The sequence below is a fragment of the Oncorhynchus kisutch genome, linkage group LG22, assembly GCF_002021735.2.
Source record: "Oncorhynchus kisutch isolate 150728-3 linkage group LG22, Okis_V2, whole genome shotgun sequence".
NCBI lineage: Eukaryota > Metazoa > Chordata > Actinopteri > Salmoniformes > Salmonidae > Oncorhynchus > Oncorhynchus kisutch.
This window is the reverse complement of record NC_034195.2, coordinates 7822869-7841924: the sequence shown is the minus strand read 5'-3', so window position 1 is coordinate 7841924 and position 19056 is coordinate 7822869. Positions and strand designations below refer to the sequence as shown.

The window sequence follows — 19056 nt, the reverse complement described above, 5'->3', positions numbered from 1 at the left end:
TATTCCCAGTTAAGAAGTTTTTGGTTGTAGTTATTATAATACTATTTCTCTCTATACCATTTGCATTTCATATACTGACTATTGGATGTTCTTATAGGCACTATAGTATTGCCAGCCTAATCTCGGAAGTTGATAGGCTTGAAGTCAAACAGCGCTGTGCTTCAAGCATCGCGAAGAGCTGCTGGCAAACGCAGGAAAGTGCTGTTTGAATGAATGCTTACGAGCCTGCTGCTGCCTCCCACCGCTCAGTCAGACTGCTCTATTAAATATGAAATCATAGACATAATTATAATATAATAAACACACAGAAATACGAGTCTTAGGTCATCAATATGGTCAAACCCGGAAACTATGATTTAGAATACAAAACTTTTATTCTTTCAGTGAAATACGGAACCATTCCCTATTTTATCGAACGGGTGGCAACCCTAAATCTAAATATTGCTGTTACATTGCACAACCTTCAATGTTATGTCATAATTATGTCGTCAAATTCTGGCACATTAATTACGGTCTTTGTTAGGAGTAAATGGTCTTCACACAGTTCGCAACAAGCCAGGCGGCCCAAACTGCTGCATATACCCTGACGCTAATGCGCTTTTGTTAAATCATCACCCGTTTGGCGAAGTAGGCTGTGACTCGATGACAGATTAACAGGCACCACATTGATTCTATGCAACGCAGGACAAGCTAGTTAAACTAGTAATATCATCAACCATGTGTAGTTAACTAGTGATTATGTTAAGAGTGATTGTTTTTTTTACAAGATAAGTTTAATGCTAGCTAGCAACTTACCTTGGCTCCTTGCTGCACTCGCGTAACAGGTGGTCAAGCCTGCCACGCAGTCTCCTCGTGGATTGCAATGTAATCGGCCATAATCGGTGTCCAAACTTGAAATCTGCCACAATTAATCTGCCTTGCCAATTAATCAGTCAACCTCTAGACTATATCCAGCAAAACATGGCAATTATTTCCACGAGAGACAGCAATCATTCAAGCTCCTGCTCCACTGTTGATGTGCTCATGATGACAGGATTTGCTAAGCTGAGAGCTGTTTCACAGTTATCTAACATCAAAACCAAACATATCTGCTGTTTACTTATTTCACTCACCTCGACATCATCGCTTTCAAGGACGTGTCCACAGTGAAAAATCGTGGCCGTTCAGCGCAACTTTTAAAAGTCCAAATGAAAACATACCCCGGTTTCCGGTTGATGACAACAGCCACGCGAATACGACAACAGGTTGTTAGCAATTACATTTTGCGATGTAACTGTTCCCAGCGGCTAAAGTCATTTAAAGAAAGGCAGTTGACGGCCGCTATGGGTTTTAAAGGGTTAAACAAAACATGCAACTATGAATGACTACTTTTAATTATTTATTTTGTAATCGAAGAACAGTGCAGACGCAAAGTCTGGTAACAGAATGATGGCACAAACAGAACAAATTGTCATTATGTTAAACTTTGCATCTGCACCAGGGTTTCTGTAAACTGGCAATTGCCAAAAATAAATCTAAGCTGATATATTATAATTCGGAACGGATGTAAAAAAAAAAAAATTTAAACGCTCCTACATTTCCACACAGCAGGCCAGGTACTTCTATGCGTGCTCAGGCGCGCTCGCTACCTCAACATTATCATGACAGAGAAACCTGACACACTCATTGCTCACATGGAGCACTCCAAACTAAAGACAGATTATGAAATAAACCAAAACTTGTTTCTATAGGTGTAGCAGGTTGTGAACTGTGCAAACATTTCCACTCTGTGAATGATGAGACTGAAAATAATACATGCATTAACAGAAATGTATGTAACCAACTGACAGGGATTAACGGTACATTTACTACTGGTGACCTATGTAATGGTGAATTGATTCCCCCCCCCGAAAAATTTGAAGGGCAAACAATTCACTCAATGAAACAATGACTGCGCAAGAATTTGCGGGATACCGTGGAGCCATTCTGGAGAGAGACTCGCCTATATCTATAATTTTTTTTATTGTACTGAAGACATTATCTTCACACATATTTTAGATGCTTTTCACTGACAGCAGCAAGTCAATAATCAGCAAGGCCTATTGCCATGCGCAATGCCCAAATTGCAGGCTTCCCCAATAGGCATAGGCCTATGAGCTTGTGATTTGAAACAATCCACAGCAACGTAAATAAATGAATGATCCTCGATTCCTCTGTGGCTAAGTCAGGATTTCTGGTGAAATATTTGGAATCGTTTTGATTTATTTCTGTACAGACAGGGATAATTACATAATTTCGGCCAATTTATTTCAATTTTTCGCCGCTATGACATTTCTCTCCAGTTCTATTGGTTTTCATATCAACTTTCTTTCGTTGTCCAGAAGCACAATCCTAGTCATATTAGCAAACCATCATAGTTGTTGCATCTTTAGATTCCCCTCTTTCTAAGTTTCTCACAGATCTCTGTGACATATGGAACCGCTATCAGGTGCGCTGTTTAGAATGGTCTTTTCTTGTGAATTGCACTTTGGCAAACGTTTGAAAATGACATTTTATTTGCTTCTTCGTTACATGAGTTGCATTTTCTGTTAAGATTCATTACCATAATCTAAATGTGATTTCCATCATTCTGAGCACCGTGGGTGGATGCCCTAGTGGGTTATGAACCCAAAGTATATGGGTCCCGCAAATTTCTCAAAATGACCGGTATTTTTTTATTTTTATTATCCCCAAAATGTTGTCTGACACTACATTTTCCTAACGGAAACCCTGATCTGCACTGGTCTTCGAGTAAATGTGTTTGTCAAATGTTCTGTGGAAATTGTTAAAAGTAGTCCTTGTACATCAAGCTATCGAGTTGTATGGTTGGTTTAACGTAGCAATCATTGGTTTTTGTTTAAGATACATTTTAAAAGTGAAACATTTGAGTCTCAGCATCACTCTGTTACCGTGGAATTACCCTTATACCAATAGCCAAAACGCAAAACATTCAGAAGCTGCTGGACAACAAGAGATTTCAGCATAAAGACAAAGACACACAACAGCAGCAAAGGAATGTATTAACACAGACAAATGCAGCTACACAAGCACACATTCTGAAAGCAATAGAAGACATGAGGAAAGGTTATGAAAAAAGCAACAAACAATAACTTGGAGCCAAGACTGACTGCACTGTCCTTGTGTACACTGTCGCCCTCTAGTGACTACTGAGTTAAAAGCTTAAATTTCATGTGGCCACTCTCACATTGGATTGTATTGATGGCAGAGTGGAAGCGGCAAAGCGAGAGGTTTTTATCTGCCCAAAATCTGTCCACGATAATGTACATGTAATTTATTTAGCAGACGCTCTTATCCAGAGCGACTTACAGTAGTGAGTGCATATATTGTCATAGTAAAATAACCCCACAAATTATTGTATAGAGGTCAATGAGTGTCAAATTTGGTCAACCAAAAAATGTAATAGCTAATTTGCTAAAAAGCTTATTTGATCTAATATAAGTTCCGTAATGGTTGTTACCAATGCACTGATATAGGTGGACACACATGGCATTCTCCCGCCTGTCACATGGCCTCCTCCCACCTGTCTTCCACATTTGAGGACATGCATTTCCATTGTTAGAGCGGTCACTTCACTATCATGTCAATATAATAGAAAATCTTTGTTGGTGGGGATTAAGGTTAGGGGGCGGGTCTTACTGGGACGCACCTGTGGTTGAAAGGTGGGTCGAGGCGTCAGTCTAGGAGGAGGGACAAACTGAGGAACTTTGATTGGCTGTGCTGAGGTGGGGGTGGTGGTGGCCTGCACCTGAGACAAAACCACAGCAAATACTGTATTCTCTCTACCTGAGCTGCAGACAATTATATATCTATACTCATCGACTTCTGCAAGTAGTTTAACAGAGAGAAAGATGACTTTGTACCAAGCGCCACCACACACCACTGCCCCAAAGCACCTCCTCATTAAGAGACATGGTTTTCAATCAAATAAATCTACATTTTGACCATGCATATTTCGATACACATCTACACAGGAAACAAGTTCTAGCCACTTTGCTCTAATAAACTTTGTAAGAGACCAAAAAACAGATTGAATCTTTACTGCTTAATTTGAAAACACTTTGGGGTCCCCAAACTGCTACCAGTTATAATATAAGTGTTTGAAAGAGTTGAACTAGAAAAGATGACAATGATAGGAAATGAATGACCCTTACCACAAGTGCATTCTTCGACACCAGTCGGACGGGCTCAAAACACTGATTGGTCAATTTGCTAGCCACCTGAAGGTTCACTGGTGTGTTCTGGGAATTGGAGTTGACGATACTAGGCTTGGAGGCATGGCTGATGGCAGCGACCATGGCGACGGTGGCAGGGCGCTGCGCCACAACAGAGGAAGGCATGGTGGGAGTGGCAGCTTTCAGCACTACAGGTAGAGTCTTAGTGGAGATGACTGGGGTGACTGTAAGCGTCTTCTGACAGAGAGAGGAGAGAAAGGAAATAAAGAAGGAAATAGTTGATTCATCGGAGCACAGAGAAAAATAGAAGAGAGTAATGAGATTGTGTTGAAAAAGGGAGTGGAAAAGTGAGATTGCTTAAGCTAGATACAACAAATGTTGTAATGTGAAGCCTGGGGACTCAATACTAGGGCTAACTTCAAACCATTCCCTGTAGGGAGTCCCCTCCCTTTCCTCAATCCCCTACCTCCCCCCTCAACAGGACCCAGAGGAACAGGGCCTAGTCAGCAAGTCTATCGGCCAAGTCGTTTCCCATTGCCATGAAGGCAGGCTTGAGCCAGAGGAGCGCCGCAGACATACGCAGCTCTGATTACATCAAACGCCACAGGAAACCTGCCAGCTGAGCACTTCCCATTGCGCTAAGAGCTAGAGATAAATCTACAGAGCCATGAATGACGTAGGTTTGAGGTTTTACAGCTGTGTCCGTCTAGTGGGGATCGAGGTTTGCAAGGTCTGAGAACGAAGAAGTACTGCCGAAAAGAACTGGCATCGCTGAAGGACATCTCATAACGTAACTAATGTCAGTACAAGGAACAACCCAGAAAGTCAGACACTTTTGACCAGGGGCCTCTGATGGTGTTTCTTAGGGTGATTTAATTGTTTTAAGAAGCTCATACCAAGGACCATATTTCTATTCGATTTAAAAAATTTAAAAGACCCCTTGTAGTATCAAAAAAAGTATCAAAAAAAATGTTTTTTTTTGGCCTGGCTGCTATTAGCCAATATTAGTATTGAATAACAGATTCACTACATAGAACAGATAGTCCCCCTCAAAAAATCAAAAGGAGGTGTGTTCTGAAGAGTCTGTTAAGATAAGATATATATATATAGCCTGAGACCCTCTAAACTGGGCCGGGGGGGCGGGGGTGTTTACTAAGCTATATGGGATTGTTAAAAAAAAAAGTCATACCAAGGATAATTTTGCCATTTGATTTACAATGTTAAGACCCCTTGAAATATCAAAACAAATATGAAATGTATTTAAACCCCTATTCTTATTTATTTACACTAAACACTCCCATACATTTTTTTCAACTGGTACCCGGGGTGACTTTCAGATGAGTCTTGGGCCCGTGGGCGCCCTAGAGCAACATGTACGTGCTCGTTAGTGTCTCATCTTTCCATAGAGGGGTCATACTTAGGCCAAACCGTTCGGACGCTACAAACGATTATGTGTGAAGACCGATTTTCGGGATCTCATGGTCTGACAAACACCGCTCAAAATCGGCCACCTTTCACCACAAACGGGGAAGTGTTACATAGGTGGATGCAGTGGATTGAGATACATCCAATGTAAAATAACATATCTCTAGCTTAAGATGACAGACTTTTATGGAGGTCAAAATCTATTCATTTACCAAATCTATTCATTTTCAAATGTTAATTATTTTTCCTTGCCATTATCATTGACCTGATAAGACCATTTTTTGCTAACGTATAATGGGGCTCCCTGGGTCGCCATTTTTCCTGGGAGGGGGTCCCTCGGCAAGAAGTGGTTGAAGTCCCCTGCTCTATAGTAGTACAAGTTTGTGAACACTGACAAGTTTGAGGCTAGGGTAGGCTAGGTTTGCAAAAATTCTACATCTCTCCATTGCAACGTTCCAACGGGGATTTCTGAAAACCTAGGGAATTTTGCAAACCTTGTGTAGGCTACTGCAAAGTTACGAGCCTCTGTGCAACATAACAAGCAATTGAGTAGAGGTCGACAGTGTCTGTGGACTTGTGTGGATACCTGCTGCAGGGCCTGGGTGTGTGTGGTCTGCTGTAGGGCCTGCAGAGTAGTGGAGGAGGGGATCTGGAGGACGTGTTTGTCTGTAGCCAGCACCTGAACCTTCACCTCCGGCTCCTGTTTCACCAGCAGGTCCTTCCTCAGCTGCTCCACCACCTTTTTCTGGAGAACAGAAGGGAGAGGGGGAGAGAAAGAGGGGTGTATAGGATGGGGAAAGCAGAGGGGAGGGGTGTAGCGGATAGGGAGAGAAGTGTGTCAAGAAGTCGCAGCACAAGGTGCTCGGGTAACCTCCTTTTTAGCCATGACCCCACCACTCACTCAAAATGTATGAGTAACTAAACAAGACTCATTAACATTTGCAAACAATTGGATGTCAAATCAAAATCACTGCACATTTAGAACTGTCTTTAGTTTTACATTGACCAAGTTGGTTATTTCACGTTGAGAATAACAAAATGTGATGATGATTCCTCGGCTTCAAGATCAAACAGGCTTCCATGACTTAAATTCGAGGAGACTCTGACCTTTCACCTTGGCATCAACTGCAGCTCTCACAAGAGTAAAAAAAAGCTAAATTAGCATCCACGACACTGCCAAGTCACTTCAACGGCTAATTCCGCTATTATGAAGACACAAAATGCTCTTCCGGACAGGGAATTAGATCTGCTCTGAGGAAGGGTAGAGACTGGGGAGCAAGCAAATATGAAATAAGTACTGTTGCAGTGCACATTCATCATTTTTGGTAAATATTTACCCATGGAACCTGACTTAGGCCATTGGATATGCATTTACAGGAGGAAAACCACGACGTGCGCTGGTCTAAAGCAAGCAAATGCAACGTCTCCTGTTCTTGGGGGAAAATTGTACTTCCAACTGCTTCTCTTTGCTCATTATATTATCTGCAGTCTGCATAGAGCTTTTGCTCTTTTTTTTCTGCATTGGAGGGTTTCGCTTGAAGAAAGAAAAGTGGGATGCACCTAAAGTGGTTTTGCAGAGCCAATCTAACAAAACGTGCTACAAACAAGAGATTCAGCAAATCGCTTTGCTGCCTTTCATGCTTCAGGCTGTTGGCAGTTTTTTCCCGGAGAGACATGGCTTGGTGTTCTTGCCAAGAAGCCAATTTCCATGTTAATCAAGAGTCCTTTAAACAGCAGCCGAGGGGGGGGGGGGGGGGGACGATTTACTGTGTGTTTGTCCTTTTTATGGGACCTGGCAGGGGGTAGCCTTAAATACTGTTAATCAAATAGGGTTATAAATCAAGTCTGACATCCATAGTTGGCCCTATTACCTCAACGGCAAACAAGACAGCCGTTGTAGGAGAACCTGGGGGAAAAGCATCTTTATGGTCGGTATAAATAGCCTACTAGCCCATCAAAGGGCAACCCTCAAAGATGCGATTGAAACGGTCTCGTCCTGTGGACACTTGAGAGCTACACTTGAGCTCTTAGTAACCTTTGTTGGAGCCCTCCACATTGGAGGGAGACAGCCAGGAGGGCTCAGCTGGAGGCAGAGGGAGGGAAGTTCTTATATGCCCCTGAGAAGCAGGAAGGGGGAGAAAAAAAAAAAACACACCACATGGTCCATACAGCACATAGACCTACTATAGTGTGGCTTCTTCAGACATTGCCAATTCAGAGGCTGCCTTTCTGTTTGCCGGCAATTTTAAATTTGGCATCACTAAGACAAGTTCCAACAACACGTCTCCAACACCACTAGGGGCGATAAAGTCCAAAACCACTGCGATTCTACCCACCACCAAGCATAGAAGGCCCTCCCTCGTTCGCCATTCGGCAAATCAGATCATGGCTCTGTACTCTTGCTTCCTGTTTACAAGCAGATGCTGAAACAGGAAGTATCCACGATTCACTCCGTTGAGAAATGGTCACCAGAATCCAAGGTTATTCTACAGGACTGCTTTGCTACTGCTAAATATGTTTAGAGACTACGCCGATAACATTGACAAGCTAACAACACAGAGATATCGTAGACTACCCTGAGGCTACGGCCGAGGACAGGAATAAGTACAAGAAGTCCTGGTATGACCTCCGCAGAGTCATCAAAAGAGCAAAAGGACAATATAGGAATAAGGTGGAATCATATTACACAGGCCCCCGACGCCCGCCTCATGTGGCAGGGGTTACAGTCCATTACAGATTACAAAAGGAAGACCCAAAAGTGATCTGCCCAACGATGCCTTTCGACCAGACGAACTCAATGCATTCTGTGCACGCTTTGACTGCAACATCGAGCCGGGTGTGAGGGCCGTCACCGGCCCATAGGATTGGGTGATCTTGCTCTGAGGCCGACGTGAGAAGGGTCTTTAAAATCAGGTCAACACCTGCAAGGCCGAGTGGCCCAACGGGATTCCAGGGAGCATTCTCAGAGCATGCGCAGAACAGCTGGCAGGCATAATCACAGTAATGTTCAACCTCCTAGTCTGTCATCCCCACATGTTTTAAGATGACCACAATCACTTCAGTCTCTAGGAACGCTAAGGCTTCATGCCACAACGACAAATGTAGCTTTTTAAATCATTAAGTGCTTTGAGAGGCTGGTTACGGCACACATTAACGCCATCCCAGCCATACCAGACCCACTCCAATTTGCATACCGCACCAACAGATCCATAGACGACACAGACTCAACTGCTCTCCACACTGCCCTCACCCACCTAGATAAAAGGAATACCTATGTGAGAAATGCTTTTCATTAACTACAGCTCAGCATTCAACACCATTATCCCCTCCAAACTTAGGAATCTGGGTCTAAACACCTACCTCTGCATCTGGATCCTTGACGGGCCAACCCCAGGTGGTGAGGTTAAGGGGGCTCACATGGGGTGTGGGCTTAATCCTCCCCTGTACTCCCTGTTCACACATGGCTGCATGGCTAAACACGACTCCAACACCATCATCAAGTTTGCTGACGACAAAAGTGGTAGGTAGGACTGATCACCAGCAACGGTGAGTCTGCTTACAGGGAGGTGGTCAGTGACCTGGCAGTCTGGTGCCGGACCAACATTCTCTCCCTCAACATCAGCAAGACAAAGGAGCTGATCGTAGACTACAAGAAATGGGGGAGGGGGGGGTTATACTATATACAGGAAATGTATGTAAAAAGTGAATTCCAATTCCATATTTACAATGTGCAGGGACACTGGAGTGTTGGAAGATACACGACATGACAAAGTATGTGGACACCTGCTCGTCAAACATCTCATTCAAAATCCTGCTCAGTAAAATAGAGAGTTGGTCCCCCCTTTGCTGCTATAACAGCCTCCACTCGTCTGGGAAGGCTTTCCACTAGATGTTGGAACATTGATGCGGGGACTTGCTTCCATTCAGCCACAAGAGCATTTGTGAGGCCGGCACTGATGTTGGACGATTAGGCCTGGCTCGCAGTCGGCGTTCCGATTCATCCCAAAGGTGTTCGATGGGGTTGAGGTCAGGGCTCTGTGCAGGCTAGTCAAGTTCTTCCACACCGATTTCAAACCATTTCTGTATGGACCTCACACTGGACCTTTCATGCTGAAACAGGAAAGGGCATTCACCAAACTGTTGCCACAAAGTTGGAAGCACAGAATTGTCTAGAATGACATTGTATGCTGTCGCGTTAAGATTTCCTTTCACTGGAACTAAGGGGCCTAGCCCAAACCATGAAAAACAGCCCCAGATCATTATTTCTCCTCCACCAAACTTAACAGTTGGCACTATGCATTCTGGCAGGTAGCGTTCTCTGGGCATCCGCCAAACCCAGATTTGTCCGTTGGATTGCCAGATGGAGAGGCGTGATTCATTACGCCAGAGAACACGTTTCCACTGCATCAGAGTCCAATGGCGGTGAGCTTTACACCACTCCAGCTGACGCTTGGCATTGCGCATGTTGATCTTGAGCTTGTGTGTGGCTGCTCGGTGATGGAAACCCATTTCATGAAGCTCCCAATGTTGCTTCCAGAGGCCGTTTGGAACTCGGCAGAGAGTGTTGCATCTGAGGACAGACGATTTTTTACATGCTTTAGCATTTGGCGGTCCTGTTTTGTGAGCTTGTGTGGCCTACCACTTCTAGGAGCAGCCGTTGCTGCAAGTAAGTGCAATAACCGCACTTACTTGCAGTTGACTAGGGCAGCTCTAGCAGGGCAGAAATTTGATGAACTGACTTGATGGAAAGGTGGCATCCTATGACGGTGCCATAGTAAAGAGCTCAGTGAATTTCAACAAGGCCATTCTATTGGCAATGTTTCTATGGAGATTGCACGGCGGTATGCTCGATTTTATACACCTGTCAGCAACAGGTGTAGCTGATATAGCCAAATCCACTAATTTGAAGAAGTGTCCAGTTACTTTTGTAAAAATCGTGTACACCAGGTGAAGGCTTCTTGCATGCATGGCATTGTAAGTTACTTTTGTCCCTGTTCCCAAGAAAGCTAAGGTAACTGAGCCAAACGACTATCGCCCAGTAGCACTCACTTCCGTCATCATGAAGTGCTTTGAGAGTCAAGTCAAGAACCATATCACCTCCATCCTACCTGACACCCTAGACCCAGTCCAATTTGCTTACCGCCCAAATAAGTCCACAGACGCAATCACACTGCCCTAACCCATCTGGACAAGAGGAATACCTATGTGAAAATGCTGTTCATCGACTACAGCTCAGCATTTAACACCATAGTACCCTCCAAACTTGTCATCAAGCTCAAGACCCTGGGTCTCGACCAAAAATAACCTCACACTCAACGTCAACAAAACAAAGGAGATGATTGTGGACTTCAGGAAACAGCAGAGGGAGTACCCCCCCTATCCACATCGATGGGACAGTAGTGGAGAGGGTAGTAAGTCTTAAGTTCCTCGGCGTACACATCACGGACAAACTGAATTGGTCCACCCACACAGACAGCGTCATGAAGAAGGCGCAGCAGCGCCTCTTCAACCTCAGGAGGCTGAAGACATTTGGCTTGTCACCAAAAGCACTCACAAACTTTTACAGATGCACAATGGAGAGCATCCTGTCGGGCTGTATCACCGCCTCGTACGGCAACTGCTCCAACCACAACCGTAAGGCTCTCCAGAGGGTAGTGAGGTCTGCACAAAGCATCACCGGGGGCAAACTACCTGCCCTCCAGGACACCTATACCACCCGATGTCACAGGAAGGCCATAAAGATCATCAAGGACAACAACCACCCGAGCCACTGCCTGTTCACCCCGCTATCATCCAGAAGGCGAGGTCAGTACAGGTGCATCAAAGCAGGGACCAAGAGACTGAAAAACTGCTTCTATCTCAAGGCCATCAGACTGTTAAACAGCCACCACTAACATTGAGTGGCTGCTGCCAACATACTGACTCAACTTCAGCCACTTTAATAATGGAAATTGATGTAAAAATATATCACTAGCCACTTTAAACAATGCCACTTAATATAATTTTTTACATACCCTACACTACTCATCTCATATGTATATACTGTACTCTATCATCTACTGCATCTTGCCATCTTTATGTAATACATGTATCACTAGCCACTTTATGTTTATAGAAGAATCATAAAACACGGGATGAGATGTGCCAATAGATGGTATGCACTCGCATGAGATTTGCCGTGATGTTGACAGAGTGGCATGGGAGGTTTATTTCTTAGACTGGGTTAAGATATCAATTTTGGGACACATCCTCAGTAGTGTGCCTTCGAATCAGTGGGTGTTTCGGCCTTTAATCACTAAACACCCTCATCAAAGGTGGCCAGCTAAAGGGTGATCAAGCCTTAGCTTGTGTCCCATGCCCAATTAAGATGTCCCACGGGACTATGCAAGGCAGGGGCATCCTCTTCCCTGAGCCAGCCCTACAGCTGACCGCATATACCCTACATTACTCATCTCATATGTATATACTGTACTCTATACCATCTACTGCATCTTGCCTATTCCGTTCTGTACCATCACTCATTCATACATCTTTATGTACATATTCTTTATCCCTTTACACTTGTGTATAAGGTAGTAGTTTTGGAATCGGAACTAAAAGCACAAGCATTTTGCGACACTCTGCTAACCATGTGTATGTGACAAATACATTTGATTTTGATTTGATTACTAACAATTCACTTTGGAAAAATTATATAAAATCGCCATATTAGCCATAACTAGTATGTTGCTTTTCTTCCACCCAAACCCGGTAGTGGAGACCAGTAGTAACAACTGTCTTTTAGTCCCAGTTTATGCTAGCGACATTGTTTATAAAGCATTTATACAAGGCAGAAACATTGTTTCCTTGCTGAAAAATAAATAGAATGCCGGTTTCAGTGAGAAGCATAGCAACATCAAGGCAACTTCGTAACAAGATGACCCCGTTTTCCCGAAGCCCATTAGCCGCAGAATCTACCCTTTTAAAATGGTCAAATAGAAAATGTTTATTCGAACGGTTATTACGGAGACAGTGGTCATTTGGCTGGAAATTACCGTCTTCCAAATTTCCATAACCGTCACAGCCCTAGTAGCTAGTTAGCTGTAAGGAGTCTACAATCTCACCATGTTCACCCTGCAGATTAGCAACGGCACTACGCAATGCACCCTGGCCTGAAGAGGCATAAAATAGGAGAAATGTGGTGGAACCTCTTAAATTACATATTTATAGAGGTAGGAATATTGCAAAAATATGATCAATGGCTCATCTGCGAGAAGACAACCTCCCGAATTATAACATTGTCAGTATTGAAATACATGTATGAGAGGTTTCCGTGATCTAAAAGTCATATTCCTATTGACTTCAAATCAAATGTTTTTATAAAGCCCTTTTACATCAGCAGATGTCACAAAGTGCTTATACAGAAACCCAGCCTAAAACCAAAGAGCAACCCAATGGGAGTACCACAGGGTTCAATTCTCGGGCCAACGATTTTCTCTGTATATATCAACGATGTCGCTCTTGCTGCGGGTGATTCCCTGATCCACCTCTACGCAGATGACACCATTATGTATACATCTGGCCCTTCTTTGGACCACGTGTTAAACTTCTTGTGACTAGCAATCCCGGATCCGGGAGGGTAATCATAGCCTCAAAGCAATTAGCATAACGCAGCAGACATAAATACCCCTAGAAAATGTTCCTATTCACAAATGAAATATATTGAGACACAGCTTAGCCTTTTGTTAATCACACTGTCATCTCAGATTTTCAAAATATGCGTCACAGCCATTCGCTAGACAAGCATTTGTGTAAGTTTATCATGGCAAAATGCTATGCTAGGCTCTGCTGGCAGCAGGCAACATTTTTACGAAAATAAGAAAAGCAATCAAATTAAATAATTTACCTTTGAAGAACTTCAGATGTTTTCACTCAGGAGACTCCCAGTTGGATAGCAAATGTTCCTTTTTCCCCAAAATATTATTTCTGTAGGCGAAATAGCTCCCATTTGTTCATCATGCTTGGCTGAGAAATCGACCAGAAAATGCTATCACTACAACGCCAAACTTTTTTCCAAATTAGCCCCATAATATCGACAGAAACATGGCAAACGTTGTTTAGAATCAAACCTCAAGGTGTTTTTAACATATACATTCAATAATATATCATTCGAGGCCATTGGTTTCTCATAAGAAGCGATTGGAAAAATGGCTACCTCAGTATTTTACGCAAGATTTTCTGCGGGAGACATCATGTGACCACTTGCTAAATGTGGTCCCTTACGGCTATTCTTCTACAGAAATGCGTAAAAAGACGTCACAATGCTGTAGACACCTTGGGGAATACGTAGAAAACGTAAGCTCATTCACAGCCATAAGGAGTCATTGGCATGAGGCGGTTTCAAAAAATGCGGCACTTCCTGATTGGATTTTTATCTGGGTTTGCCTGTAACATCAGTTCTGTTGCACTCACAGACAATATCTTTGCAGTTTTGGAAACGTCAGAGTGTTTTCTATCCAAAGCTGTCAATTATATGCATAGTCGAGCATCTTTGTGACAAAATATCTTGTTTAAAACGGGAACGTTTTTTATCCAAAAATTTAAATATCGGCCCCTAGTCGTAAAAGGTTAACATCTTGACGCTTACCCATCCCTTAAGCGGGATAATTGTCATCAGCAACCGCTGAATAGCATAGCGCCACAATCAAATAATATTACCCAAAAAATATTCATATTCATGAAATCACAAGTGCAATATTGCAAAACACAGCTTAGCCTTTTGTTAATCCACCTGTTGTCTCAGATTTTGAAATGATGCTTTACAGCTAAAGCAATCCAAGCGTTTCTGTAAGTTTATCGATAGCCTAGCATAGCATTATGTACACTTAGCATCAGGTAGCTTGGTCACGAAAATCAGAAAAGCAATCAAATGAATCGTTTACCTTTGATGATCTTCGGATGTTTTCACTTACGAGACTCCCAGTTACACAACAAATGTTCCTTTTGTTCCATAAAGATTATTTTTATATCCCCAAAATAACTCTGTTTGTCGCGTTATGTTCAGAAATCCACAGGGAAGAGCGGTCACGACAACGCAGATGAAAATTCCAAATAATATACATAATGTCCACAGAAACATGTAAAAAAAAAATATATAATCAATCCTCAGGTTGTTTTTAAAATATATATTTGATAATATATCAACCGGAGTGTAGGTTTTTCAATAGGACAAGGAGAAACAATGGCTGCTTTACTCTGTTGCGCAAAACTCACTCTGATAGCCCACACCTATCCACTTACGCAATGTGATCTTTCTCGCTCATTTTTCAAAATAAAAGCCTGAAACTATGTCTAAAGACTGTTTACACCTTAGGGAAGCCATAGAAAAATACATCTGGTTGATATCCCTTTAAATGGAGGATATGCATGCATAGGACCAGAGAGGTTTCAAAATAAGAGGCACTTCCTGATTGGATTTTCCTCAGATTTTCGCCTGCAATATTCTGCAGTTCTGTTATACTCACAGACAATATTGTGACCGTTTTGGAAACTTTAGAGTGTTTTCTATCATAATCTGACAATTATATGCATATTCTAGTTTCTGGGGCTGAGAAATACGCAGTTTCAAATGGGTAAGTTTTTTATCCAAAAACAAAAATATTGCCCGCTACACGCAAAAGGTTAATAAACCTCCAAACAAGCTTCAATACCATTCCGTGGCCTCCAACAGCTCTTAAAACGCTAGTAAAACCAAATGCATGCTTTTCAACCATTCGCTGCCCGCACGCGCCCGCCCGACTAGCATCACTACTCTGGACGGTTCTGACCTAGAATATGTGGACAACTACAAATACCTAGGTGTCTGGCTAGACTGTAAACTCTCCTTCCAGACTCAAAATCAAATCCAAAATCGGCTTTCTGTTTGGCAACAAAGCCTCCTTCACTCACGCCGCCAAACTTACCCTAGTAAAACTGACCATCCTACCGATCCTCGACTTCGGCGATGTCATCTACAAAATATCTCTACTCAGCAAACTGGATGCAGTCTATCACAATGCCATTCATGTTGTTACCAAAGCCCCTTATACCACCCACTACTGCGACCTGTATGCTCTGGTCGGCTGGCCCTCGCTACATATTTGTTGCCAGACCCACTGGCTCCAGGTCATCTATAAGTCTATGCTAGGTAAATCTCTGCCTTCTCAGCTCACTGATCAACGATAACACCCACCCGTAGCACGCGCTCCAGCAGGTATATCTCACTGGTCACCCCCAAAGCCAATTCTTCCTTTGGCTGCCTTTCCTTCCAGTTCTCTGCTGCCAGTGATTGGAACGAATTGTAAAAATAATAATAATAAAAAATAAAATAAAATGTTTAAACAATTTAAAAAATTCGCTGAAGCTGGAGACTTATATTTCCCTCACTAACTTTAAACATCAGCTATCCGAGCAGCTAAGCGATCGCTGAAGCTGTACACAGTCCATCAGTAAATAGCCATCCAATCTACCTACCTCATCCCCATATTTTTTTTATTTACTTCTCTGCTCTTTTGCACACCAGTAACTCTACTTGCACATCATCATCTGCTCATTTATCACTCCAGTGTTAATCTGCTAAATTGTAATTACTTCGCTAATAAGGCCTATTTATTGCCTTACCTCCTCAAGCCATTTGCACACATGGTATATAGACTTTCTTTTTTTCTATTGTGTTATTGACTGTACGCTTGTTTATTCCATGTGTAACCGTTGTTGTTTGTGTCGCACAGCTTTGCTTTATCTTGGCCAGGTCGCAGTTGTAAATGAGAACTTGTTCTCAACTAGCTTACCTGGTTAAATAAAGGTGAAATAAAATGTAAAAAAAGATTCCCAGTTAAGAAGTTTTAGGTTGTAGTTATCATAGGAATTATGACACGTCGAATATTTCTCTCTATACCATTTGTATTTCATATACCTTTGACTATTGGATGTTCTAATAGGCACTATAGTATTGCCAGCCTAATCTCAGGAATTGATTGGCTTGAAGTCATAAACAACAGTGGTTCAAGCATTGCTAAGACCTGCTGGCAAACGCAGTAAAGTTTGAATGAATGCTTATGAGCCTGCTGCTGCCTACCACCACTCAGCCAGACTGCTCTATCAAATCATAGACTTAATGATAATAAACACAGAAATACGAGCCTTTGGTCATTAATATGGTCAAATCCGGAAACTAACATTTCGAAAACAAAACGTTTATTCTTTCAGTGAAATATGGAACTGTTCCATATTTTATCGAACGGGTGGCAACCCTAAGTCTAAATATTGCTATTACATTGCACAACCTTCAATGTTATGACACAATTATGTACAATTCTGGCAAAATAGTTCACAACGAGCCAGGTAGCCCAAACTGTTGCATATACCCTGACTCTGCGTGCAATGAATGCAAGAGAAGTGACAATTTCCCTAGTTAATATTGCCTGCTAACATTAATTTATTTTAACTAAATGCAGGTTTAAAAAAAATATACTTCTGTGTTGATTTTATGAAAGGCATTGACGTTTATGGTTAGGTACATTCATGCAACGATTGTGCTTTTCTCGAGAATGTGCTTTTGTTAAATCATCCCCCGTTTGGCGAAGTAGGCTGTGATTCGATGATAAATTAACAGGCACCGCATTGATTATACGCAACGTATGACAAGCTAGTTAACTTAGTAACATCATCAACCATGTGTAGTTAACTAGTGATTATGTGGAGATTGATTGTTTTTTTTATAAGATAAGTTTAATGCTAGCTAGCAACTTACCTTGGCTCCTTGCTGCACTCGCGTAACAGCTGCTCAAGCCTGCCACGCAGTTTCCTTGTGGAATGCAACGTAATGGGCCATAATTGGGTTTCCAAACATGCAGATTACCGATTGTTATGAAAACTTGAAAAACGCTGAATTAATCGGTCGACCTCTAGTAGAAGCACAGAAGCTAGGAAAAACTCACTTGAAAGGCAGAGTCATACCAGCTACATTTCTGCCCGCGTGAACGGCAAGAGCTCAGATAAACATGAAATGACCCTGGGAATCGATAGAACATTGCTCAGAGATGCCTACAAATTATATAACATTCAAAATGGGTGCATATTTCCTTTAAGACAAACTGTTAAAATGTAAACATGTATAATTCATTTGTGGGTATCTTCGAATATGATGTTAAAGGTCTAATACAGCCGTTTTTATCTCAATATCAAATCATTTCTGGGTAGCAATGATTATTTTCAATTAAAACATTTAAAAATAGCAACTTCTCAAGGAAGAATTTTGTTGTGGATTGTTCTGAGTGGAGAGGAAAACTGAAAACTAGCTGTTTTATTGGTCTATTAACTAATTTACTGCCTGGTGATGTCACCAAGTAGGCCAAAACACCATCCCAACAAAACAGGTCTTCTAAAACAGCTCTAACACTAAAAAGAGCATCATCATAATTTTCACATTACTATTCCAAGTTCAGTGTGGAAATACAATACTAGTCAAAAGTTTGGACACACCTACTCATTCCAGGGTTTTTCTTTATTTTGACTTTTTTCTACATTGTAGAATAATAGTGAATACATCAAAAATGTGAAATAACACACATGGAATCATGTAGTAACAAAAAAAAAAGATTGAACAAAGCAAAATATATTTTGTATTTGAGATTCTTCAAAGTAGCCACCCTTTGCCTTGATGACAGCTTTGCACACTCTCGGCATTCTCTCAACCAGCTTCATGAGGTAGTCACATGGAATTGATTTAAATTCCATGTGGTGTGCCAGGTGTGCCTTGTTAAAAGTTAAATTTGTATAATTAATTTCCTTCTTGGAGAGAATTTGAGCCAGTCAGTTGTGTTGTGACAAGGTAGGGGTGGTATACAGAAGACAGCCCTATTTGGCCAAAGACCAAGTCCATATTATGGCAAGAACAGCTCAAATAAGCAAAGAGAAACGACAGTTCATCATTAGTTGAAGACATGAAGGTTAGTCAATCCGGAACATTTCAAGAAGTTTCTTCAAGTGCAGTCGTAAAAACGATCAAGCACTATGATGAAACTGGTTCTCATGAGGACCGCCACAGGAAAGGAAGACCCAGAGTTCTCTGCTGCAGCGGATAAGTTCATTAGAGTTACCAGCCTCAGAAATTGCAGCCCAAACAGACACATCTCAACATCAACTGTTTAGAGGAGAAAGCATGAATCTGGCCTTCATTGTCAAATTGCTGCAAAGAAACCACTAAAGGATGCCAATAAGAAGAAGAGACTTTCTTGGGCCAAGAAACACCAGCAATGGACATGAGACCGGTGGAAATCTTTGTGAGACACAGAGTAGATGAATCTCTGCATGTGTAGTTCCCACGTGAAGCATGGAGGTGGTGGTGTGATGGTGCTTTGCTGGTGACACGGTCAGTGATTTATTTAGAATTCAAGGCACA

The 19056-nt window shown here is 42.2% G+C and overlaps 1 protein-coding gene across 3 annotated transcripts in view; it reads right to left on the bottom strand.

The window, feature by feature from the left end:
- The window catches only part of phf21ab (PHD finger protein 21Ab), a 73651-nt gene that overhangs the window by 26879 nt on the left and 27716 nt on the right, over window positions 1–19056 (bottom strand). The window contains exons 7-9 of one of the 3 annotated variants that reach the window (XM_020455762.2): window positions 6223–6381; window positions 4191–4445; window positions 3686–3784 (exon numbers count right to left, since the gene is read on the bottom strand). In XM_020455762.2, coding sequence (XP_020311351.1) covers window positions 3686–3784; window positions 4191–4445; window positions 6223–6381 — 513 coding nt within the window. Of the gene's footprint in view, window positions 1–3685; window positions 3785–4190; window positions 4449–6222; window positions 6382–19056 lie in introns of all 3 variants that reach the window. The other 2 variants (XM_020455761.2, XM_020455763.2) reach the window with 2 other exon arrangements.